General features: G+C 39.8%; 1 protein-coding gene across 1 annotated transcript in view; it reads left to right on the top strand.

Moving 5' to 3' along the window:
• Positions 1-6178: 6178 nt before the first annotated feature.
• LOC103372244 (substance-P receptor-like) overlaps positions 6179-10941 on the top strand; it is a 20416-nt gene continuing 15653 nt past the window's right edge. Inside the window, exons 1-2 of the mRNA XM_008301827.1 lie at positions 6179-6206; positions 6328-6570. Of these exons, the coding sequence (XP_008300049.1) occupies positions 6180-6206; positions 6328-6570 (270 nt within the window). The 5' untranslated portion in view covers position 6179. The remainder of the gene's footprint in view (positions 6207-6327; positions 6571-10941) is intronic.

Here is a 10941-nt window from a genome sequence, read left to right as displayed (position 1 = left end):
TTTGAATAACTCATCAAAGAAAAGAGAAAGAAAGCTGCCATTCAGCTCACCAGGAGCATAACAAGCACCACATGAATACTTAAGAGTGAAGTGCGTATTTAAATGAGCAAGAACTAAAATGTAGCAGCTTAATGCTGATTGTCTTGTAAACACGACCAGAACTTGAAGTCATGTAACATAATAGAACAAGAACAGTAAATGAGGGAGATGAGTGGAGACGGTTGAACCATATTACTTCAGCTTGTATTTAGCACTGTCTCAGACCAAGTCATTGACATGGAAAAATTTATTTTCCATTCACGAACACACGTCCTCCAACGAAGAACGCCAGCTTATTCTGCTTGCGGGCCTTCTCCACTTCTGGCCAGAGGAGGTTTCTCCGGGCGCGGTCACCTGCTGACAGGTCCTCCGCCAGCTTTAAATTGTTGTCTTTTAAGAAGGCCGACTTCTTGGCGGAATGCCAGACAGCATCATAGTTGATCCTGGATGTAAACTGCATGATGACTCCTTGCTGGGCTTCTTGGGACCGTATCCATGACGTCTGGTAGTTTATCCTTCGCCTCCGGTAAAACAGACTGGCAGATCTGTATAACCTCCAGGCGGACGTCTTCCTTCTCCTATTCGGGCAAACCGTACAGTTTCAGATTCCAACGGCACGAGTAGTTCTCCAGATGAGAGACCCTCTTCTCCTGTGTTTCAGCAATTGCTTTATATTTTTCAAGCTGTGTTTCAACGCGAGTGACTCTGTCCTTCATATCATTTATCTCAGCGCAGACGGCATCAAAAGACTCTTTCACAGATGTGATGTGTTTAGTGTTCTCCTGAACAGCTTTTTTCATCTCAGAGATCACTATGGAGTTGCCAGTGACCATTTTTTCAAGAGTATCTGATCTTGAGTTGATCAGATTGGTGAGTGAGGAGAGCTGGAAGAGAACAGTAGATGTCTCCGTGTCTGCAACTTTTCTTAGCTTACCAGCAGGAGACATGGTGTGTCAGGAAGCAGAGGAAAGTCTTCTTCCATCAGGGTGTACTGTGATGGTTCTGAGATTGCTTCCAAATAGTCATGCATCGAGTCGATAAGAGGATTATTAGTATCGGCAAGCTTTTCAGGAGCGAAAGTTAGTTTGGCGAGTTGGCTAACGCTATGAGTCTTGCTAACAGAGCCCGTGTTAACATGCGATTTCTTGGATTCAGTCTTTCTTTTCTCAAGTTTGCTCATTTTGGTTCAATGGCAACAACCGAAAGTTGCAGTTGGCAATAAATGTCGAATCGGCGCAAATATACTTTTGTTTACCGTATTTCAAGTATAAAAAGGCAGCTAGGTTTGCAGAGCTCAGTGAAAAGTGACTGATCAGAGCGCCATCTTGGAAGCTCCCCACCCTGGCTTCATTTTCTCAGTGCAGAAACCAACGGGTGACGTCACGGTAGCTACGTCCATCTTTTATACAGTCTATGGGAACCAGGTGTGGCGCAGAGTCCGATGTAGATCGGCAGCGGAAGGTGGAAGATGGTCCGTGAATGGTGGAATGTTGGAGGGGGTGGCGGTCGGCAGCAGATCCAGCTGGATAAATGAAGAATCAGGAGTTAGAACCAGTAGAGCAGACTAGATAAACGCAAAAGTACTACTGACTGCATGGTACGACGGTCTGGCGTCTGAACATGGTCCGACTGCTTGCTGAAGTCCTGGTTGACTGATGGGTTGCGGCTGAAACGGACCAATCCTGCAGCGCCAATCTGCTGATTAGTGATTAGGTACACCTGTCTGCATGCTCCGCCGCCAGCAGTGCTGAGACCCGCCTGAGAAAGAGAGAGAGAGGGAGAGAGAGAGCAAGAGCCAAAGAGGGAGGGAAAAGGATCCATCTGCCACGAGCCGGCGTCAGAAGTCAAGGGCATGACAGCTGTCTTGTCTTAGTTTTTATTTTTGTTCTAGTGATTTCTTTTTTACACCCTCACAGCCAAACAACGATGAAAAACCATGGCGGCTGACCTTGGGATTAGCTTCAGGCAAAAGGAAGATAAAATTTCTGACAGTGAAGGAGCCTGTTGTGAGAGAGTCTAGACAAACTACCTATGCCTGGTGTTCACTCTAAACTCCACACACCCACTGAAGTGAGTTATTTAATAGGCAGGTACTGTTTATTTGATTTGTTTCATGCAGGATGTGTGGTGTTCTGTGTTCAGTGATGCTCATTTATCCTGATGTGGCTGCAGTTTTTCAGTGCTTCGAAAAAAAACATCTTCCCATGATTGTTTATAGGGTACTCCACATACAAAGGCAAGAAAAAGTAAGTAAAACATTTAGAAACATAGTCCAATTCTTAAATACACTGCACATAACAGGGTATTTTTACTCACTGTGGGCTCATTTTTCTCTGCAATATAAAGTCCTGCATCTCTATAGAAACAGCACAACTATGGCTAAAAAGGAGAGAAAACTCAGACACAAAAAAAGAAAAAGTTTCTTTCATTATTCCATCCATCCATCCATTATCTATACACCGCTTAATCCTCACTAGGGTCGCGGGGGGGCTGGAGCCCATCCCAGCCGACTCAGGGCGAAGGCAGGGGACACCCTGGACAGGTCGCCAGTCCATCGCAGGTCTTTCATTATTTCATTTACAAAAACTGAAAGAAAAAAAAATAAAATAAAGATGGATTTAACTCCATCACTGTAAAAAAAAAAAAAAAAAAAAAAGAAATGGTGGCTTTACATTTTTTACATATAGATATTTTACTATTTTTAATTTGTTTCCATATATGTCTTCCTTCTGCTCTGTGTAAGCACTGCCTGCAGTTTGGCCAAAAACTCTTTTTTATCATGTGACTCTTGCTCACAGATGAGTCAGTCAAAGCTTCTTATTTTCTCTGAAGCGTGCAGAATTTTTACAAATCTGGTTCGAACAAAGACTTTATTTCTGGCAATTAAAAAAAAAAAAGAAAAAAAAAGACATGTAGAAATATGTGATTTGGATTAATTATTGGTTGTTAGCTTAAATTTGATCAGTTTTCCCAACAGACTGGACATCAACACACTTTTCAAAGTACATCCTAAACAATCTATAGATGGTGTATTGGTGGGAGCTGCATTTTTGTAAGAATAACTCTGGATCATATAAAAAAAAGACAAATCTGTGGCAATAATAATAATAATAATAATGAATCTGAAAAAAGCTTCATATCTCTTCCTTCATGCTCTCTGTTCTCACCTTCTTTCTTCATTCACTATGAGATTTAGGTCAGACTATTCCGAATGTGTCGACTGGTTCATTTTACAAAATTCTCACTTTTTAATTTGATTTCTATGAAACCAGATGTTCAGCTTGATAAAGAGACAAATGAAGAAAGCTCCCCGTCATTCTCAGGTTAGTTCTGCCCCTCTTTGTTCATGTCACATCCTTTCCTCATCACTTGTCCAAACATGAGTTTCCCTACCTGCACCACGTGCTAGATACAACAGCAGCTGTGAGGGGAGCAGGTGACAAATGACACCCAATTCCTGTTTTCCCTGCAGTGGATTCAAACAGCACAGATCAGATGTGACAGCGAGTTGTAGATAAAGAGGGTTGAGAGATAAATTCATGTGTAGTATCTGTTTTCCATTACTTTGCTGAGCTGACGTTCAGTTTGTCCGGACAGGCCACAGACGAATGACCTTATGACCAGAACTCATTGAGTCCTTAATTCACAACAAGGCGACAGATAAAACATTTAGCTTGACATGAACTAACCTTTATTTGTCAATTTAGAACCTGCCTGGTTTTCTCCTTTTTCCTCATCAGATTCTAGTTTGTACATCTAGTCTTTTTTTAAAATCCTATTTTGTAACCCAGTTCTCCTGTTGTTGTTTTTTTTTGTTTTTTTTTTGCTTGCCTGACTTCTTTCTCACCCTCAGCTGGTTTGTACTTGTTGTCACCTTTTGAATTTGGGTGTTGTCATTTTTTATTCTGTTTTCCTGGATTAGTTTCTTCGGTAATCTTTTGGACTTTTAGTCTGTCTGATAACTGGCACACAACATAGAATACCTGTGATCACTGGAACTAAACTAAGTACACCTTTGATTTCCAATAAGCTTAACTGCATGAACATGGTTGTAAAATCAGCTGTGAACAGCAGTATGTTTGGATCAGTGAGCTGTGCCTAGGGTTTAGGATTTAGTTTAGGGCTAGGATCGGTTCAGATGGAGTTCTGCATGTTTTGTGTGAACCTGTTCAGTACTATAAAAGTAAATGCATAATCCTGACAGTGAAGCACAGAGGTGGGAGTCTGGTGATATGTGACTCCATGAGAGCAAAAGGAGTTGAGGAGATGACTTTTATAGATGACACCATGAATGTCTGTGGATGCACCAAAATACTGGCGGACAAGATGACTTCCATTCTACAGAAGATACAAAAGAACAAGACTCCAGCATAACAATAATCCAGCAAGAAAAAGAGCAAAAGTTTCTAAAGAAGAACCAAGTCAAAACTATGACCTGGACAAGCAGGTTTGCTGACTTGTATCCAACAGAACACCTTTGGGACATTTTACAGAAAAGGGTAGCAATACAAGCCCTCCAGCAATGAGAAGCTGAATGATAGAACATCTGTCCAGAAATTTGCTATATGTTATATATATGTCTGTCTTACATTTATTATTATTATTTATTATTATAAAGGTGGACATACAAAGTATATAATATACATAAGACAGAAGGTTTGAATCTCCGCAATGAAAGGTATACTGCCTTTTGTTGCATTAAGTTTCTACGATGGGGCCTATGTTTTTAATACAGTAAAAATTGTTTTAGTTTTTAGTTTGGCATAGAAGCAAAAGGCCCACTGTTTGATGTAATTACTGTAAGGTTATAAAAATTGGAATAAAATGACAATTAAGCCATATTGCTCAGTGTTTGCTCACTTCTATTGTAAATTGTAAATATGGGCAAATTAGCACAATCTGTAAGGATTTAAAATATATATGTATATATAATAAGCTAGGGCTGCAAGGTGGCTCAGTGGTTAGCACCATTGCCTCGCAGTAAGAAGGTCACCCGTTCGCATCCCGGTAAGGACATCGGGATCTTTCTGTGTGGAGTTTGCATGTTGTCCCCGTGCAGCGTGGAATCTCTCCGGGTTCTCTGGCTTCCTCCCACACAGTCCAAAAACATGTTGAGGTTAATTGGTGATGCTAAATTGTTCACAGGTGTGAATGCGAGTGTGCTTGGTTGTCTGTCTCTCTAAATGGGGCCCTGTGATAGACTGGTGACCTGTCCAGCGTGTCCCCTGCCTTCGCCCTGAGTCAGCTGGGATAGGCTCCAGCCCCCCCATGACCCTAGTGAGGATTAAGCGGTGTATAGACAATGGATGGATGGATATAATAGGCTATAAATATAAATAGGCTAAATATACACAAGCCTTATGTTACAGTTGCCATCATCTGTCTGTACACAAGTCATGCATAATAAAGTACAATTTTAAACGTCATTTCTGCTTACACCTACATTATAGACTGGTGTGTTATAAACTATTTATTAATTATGCATGTATCTTACCAGTTTTTGACAATAAAATCCATCATATTATATAAGTCAGTATCATCAGACTGACCCTATTGAGGACTAATCCTCCTGAGATTGTATTAGTCCAGATAAGTTATGTGGCATCAGGGTCACACATGATGATTAATTCCAGAAGCTGATATTGGCTGCAAGAGGCTAAGACTGATCATTGGGAGTGACTAGACACTGTAAAAAAAAATAAAAATGTTTAAATCATAAAACAAGTGAAAATCTTGCAGCAAGGGTGGCAGAACAAAAATGGAATTCTTTAAAAAATGGAAAACTTAAAAAATGATGGAAAATGGCAACTTCCTGTAAAATAATGAGACTGTTTTTTTTGTTGTTGTTGTTTGTTTTTGTTTTTGTTTTTTTGAGTTTTTTTTTGCTGATTTAAAACATACTAAAAAAATTGACTTTAAAAGCTGACAATAGGCTGTTTTCTTTCTACAGTTAACGCTTATCATTTTCCTGTGGTTTACTAGACAGGATCTGCAATTTAACAAATACAGCAAAAAAAAAAATTCATCTTAACAGTGTAGAAAAAAGGGGTGTGTGAGGGGGAGTGAGCAGTGAGGAGGGTGGGCGTGAAGCTTTAACTCCCTGTAGAGTCTCGGTGGTTCTCGTGCGTCATGGTGCAGTGATGTCCGTGGGAGCGCGCGGGTTTTCGGTGCGTAAATTGTGCCAGCTGCGCTTTTTTGTCTTGTACATTTCCACACGCGCTACTCTTTTAGCCCCCCAAACGACGGCCAAATCCAGTAACAGAACACTAATCTATTTATAACATCCAGCAGGCTGATGCCCGGAGCATGGACCCTCTCTACAATACCACCGACTGTAACGCCGCGAACGGGACGAACGTCTCCGTGAACTGCAGCGACGGCTTCAACCAGTTCATCCAGCCGGTGTGGCAGATCACACTGTGGGCTGTCGCTTACTGCAGCATCGTGGCGGTGTCAGTTGTCGGAAACGTGGTGGTCATCTGGATTATTCTGGCGCATAAACGCATGAGGACCGTCACCAATTACTTTCTGGTGAGTAGTGTGTTGGAAGCAAACGTTTTGTCTAAGATTGTCAAAAATATGTGTTTGGGAATGATTAAATGTGAGATCTCTCCTCGCTACAGTAGATTAAATTGAACCAATATTCATTTTATAGCTATTATCTTAAAATTTCTGTGAGAAATGAAAACGCTCCTCCTGCACATACCTGCTACTGATATATGATAAATGGTATTGTTTTGTGATATAAATAATTCACCAAATAGTGATTAACTCCCAAACTTTCCATTTTGGAGAGCACTGATCACACATGAAAACATGGATTCAATCAAACATACATTCACTTTAAGTGCCAGTACAAAAAAGCACTTCAAATAAAGGTTTGACTTTATTTACCTGATTGCTTTGTTCTCTCCGTGCAGCAAGTCAACACATTATCAGTTAATCTCGTAGTCATGTTCTTCATTAATCATATTGGTCTTTTTTTATTTATTGGATAAACAGTCCAAAGACATGTTGAGGTTAATTGGTGATTTTAAATTGTCCACAGGTGTGAATGTGAGTGTGCTTGGTTGTCTGTCTCTCTACCTGTCCAGGGTCTCCCCTGCCTTTGCCCTAAGTCAGCTGGGATAGGCTCCAGCCTAATCAATCTAATATCAAGTATTCTGTCAATAAGATAATTGCATAATCAACAAATTGCACCAGCTCTATTTCTAAATTTAAAAAAACTGCTGATCCTACCTCACAATCTGGCCCAAATTTGAAAAGACCATGTACATATTCATAGATTCATATATTCATTCCAGCAACACTGCTCTCAGCTCCATTGCTCTATTGTCCACCTACCTCATGTACACTCTCAAAAGTCATTCAGGGAACTCATTTCCACTACTAACATAGATACATGGTTGCAAGATTAAACTTCTAATTTGTTGATTTATGTACAGCTTATGAGTTTAAATGATATTTTATGGAATTGGTTGTTATAATAATGTCCATAATTGCATCAGCTTTACATTGTGTGTAAGTTAAATTCAGATTTGTTGTGTATGTTTTCAAGTTAAGCTTAAAAACCAGTGTTGATGCGACCAGTTGGTTATAATTAAAAAAATACCTTTGATAGTTAAGGAAACGCTATCTCATGTAACGCTATGTTTGCTGGCGGAACATAATTTCTTTAGAAGTTGTCATAACTTATAAGAATGATATCAACTGTTAGTTTTTCTTGTTAGGCTTATGCATTATTGTTTAGAGTGCATATAAAATAAATAACCCTGTAAAACTGTATTTACTCAAACTGTGCTATTTGCAACATGTAATTATCTTTGTCAAAGTGTCAACAAAAGCCTGATATTTTCCTAAACTTAACTACTGTTGATGCCTAAACTTAATCAAACAGCGAGTGAAATCAAAACTTAAGTCTAGCACCAATATCGCCACATACAGTCATGGAAAAAATATTAGACCACCCTTGTTTTCTTCAATTTCTTGTTCATTTTAATGCCTGGTACCACTAAAGGTATATTACCAAGCCGTAGCACAACTCAGAAGTTGTCAGCTGTCACATAATGCCTAAAACAAAAGAATTATGTGAAGCCACAAAGGCAGCCATCTTGGCACTGCTGGAAATTGGCATGAGTGAGAGACAGATAGGGAAAAAACTGAAGATCTCCAAGACAGCCGTTCATTGCACCAAGAAAAAAATGAGCCCAACATGGTACCACCAAATTGCTAGCTGGTCGCGGCAGGAAACGTCTTTCTACCTCACCGTGCACTCATCCGTTCCTGTGTCAGGAATCATCGTCAGACCTCCAGGGACCTTAGAAATGAGTAGGCACTGTCGAGAAATGTGACTTGTTCGGCAAGGACAGTGGGAAACTGACTTCTTGAAGCTGCTCTGAAGTCACACAGGGCACAGAAGAAGGCCTTCATCAACGAAAGGCAGAGGAAAGCCCGGTTACTCTTTGCTGGGGATCACATGGATTGGACTGTTGATGATTGGGCTAAGGTTCTCTTCAGTGATGAATCCAATTTTCAGTTAAAGCCCACTCCAGCCAACTTGCTGGTTAGGAGGAAGCCTGGAGAAGCCTACAAACCAGACTGTCTTGCCCCTGTCTTGCCCCTGGATAAGTGACAATCTGGGCTTGTTTCAGTATGGGCGGAACAGGGCAAATGCAATTGTGTGAAGTGTGAATGAACCAGATCATGTACAGGGCTACTCTTGAAAACAGTCTTCCTCTTTCCTGGATTGAATGACTGGATTTTCCAACAAGACAATGCTCCTTGCTACATGGCAAGGTCAGTTAAAGCTTGGATGGAGAACCAGAACATTCCAACCATGCCTTGGCCTGCTCAATCACTAGATCTCAATCCAATTTAAAACTTGTGGAAAATCATCAAAGCGAAATGGAGAACCACAAGCCCAAAAACAAAGCAAATTTACTTGAATTTGTGCTACAGGAATGGGCTGCTTTGACAGCAGAACAATGTTGGAGAGAGCATGCCAAGATGCATGGCTGCAGTCCTCAAAAACAATGGTTATGCAATCAAGTACTAACTCCTGTGTGTATCATGTGACTAAAACAGACAGAAAACATGGAATGCTTTAAAGCACTGTTTTTGGCAGTACAATGCCATAGCTATTGATGTAAGAACATAAGTGATTTAGGTTTTTTTTTTAAAGAAAATCATGGAAAATGGCTAGACATGAGCTCTTAAATGAAACTCTTATGAGCCTTTTTTGTTATCATTATATTTGTCCAAACAATTGTACCTTTAGTTGTACCACGCATTAAAATGAACAAGAAACTGAAGAAAACAAGGGTGGTCCAATATTTTTTTCCATGACTGTAGAAACAGAATGTTACATTATGACTGTTAGACTATGTTCTTGGACACAACCGACACAATTCCCAGTGTCTTGAGTGAAAGTTCTGTAGCTGACTTACACTTCCATCCTCCAGTGGTCGACTGACTTCTTCAAACTGAAAGCCTTGTTCTATAATGTCACAGTTGAAAAGAAAACTCTGGGTTAACAGTAATAATAATATAATAAGAACAAAAGATACTACACAATGAGAGCTGCAGTCAGCGTGTCCAGCTCTTAAATCAAACCAAACATACAGTATATTGTTCTTTAGAATGCACGTCTTTAAAAGTCTTTAAAAGCACTGGTATCAGTTTCCTTTGCATATATGACCAAATTGTAAATATATATTTTCACTTCCCTGCTTTAGGAGGCAGTGATGGTAGTTTTCAAAATGTTTTCGCATCCAAATGTAGACTGTTCGCTGATGTTATATATTGATGAACTAAAAGTGTTGGATTGTGCTGCAGGAGGCTGCTCACTCCTTCTATTTGTGGAGTTTCAGTCAATATATTCAGTTTTCTGATTTATATCAGGGTACATTTGCATTTAATTCAAATAACTTTATCACTGGGAAGTACTATTATGTACTGCTGGCAAGTAATGGAAAAATGTCATATAATAAGAACTAATTCTCAGCCATATCCTCCACACTGGTTTTCCATTAAAATTTCAGATTTTGGCCAGCATTACCATGAAACCGATTACCACTAACATAATTTTTACATTCTCACTGTTTAACTGCATTCTTCTCTTGGGTCGTGCAGAAACTCTGGTCAGGATAACATGCAGATTTAAATGTCAGACTGATCCTCATTATCAAAAGGATGTTACTGTGTGATTTCATGTCAGTTAAAAGAGCACAGACAGCCTCCCACTCCATCCTTTCACACTGCAGTCATGTGTAGATGCTTTGGGATTTTTTTGCAGGGAGGAATTATCCGAATGTAGCCTAACTTTCTTTCCAGCAGGCTAATGCAGGGAGACGCTCACATCTCCTGAGTTACCCACTGGGGCTATATCTGATACATTCCCAAAACCTGCTGGCCATTTTTTTTTTAAAAATCTTTTAAAAAATCAGCAAAAATTACACCATTTATAGGCCAGAAGCTATAAAACAGAAAGAGTCATCTGGTTTTTAGCTTTCAGACAATTCTTGACATTATTATATGTGACGTGTGGTTCTGTTAAAATAAAAATAACTAAATCTAGGCGTAAAATTTAGTAATATTCACTTTATTTCACATATCTCATTTTTTTTTAAATGTCAAAAATAAACAGCCTGCCCGAACCAAACTCTACTAAAAAAAAAAAAAAGAGAGAGAGAGAGAGAGCCTGAGAAGCAAATAAAACCTACTGGATCAATAAAACAAACTCAACATTGCTCAGGAATGATGTACAAAGGAACAAGTTTTTGGCGATACATTCAGCATGGTGAAATATCTGTTCACTGTTAATGTGGGAAAAAGTGCGTAGAGGCTGAAAATGCACAGCCCGAAGAAGCTACATGGGGCCACTTTCCCGAGGACCCACCACCC

This window comes from Stegastes partitus, unplaced genomic scaffold, assembly GCF_000690725.1.
Source record: "Stegastes partitus isolate 25-593 unplaced genomic scaffold, Stegastes_partitus-1.0.2 Scaffold1719, whole genome shotgun sequence".
Taxonomy (NCBI): Eukaryota; Metazoa; Chordata; class Actinopteri; family Pomacentridae; genus Stegastes; species Stegastes partitus.
This window is presented reverse-complemented; position numbering and strand designations above follow the sequence as displayed.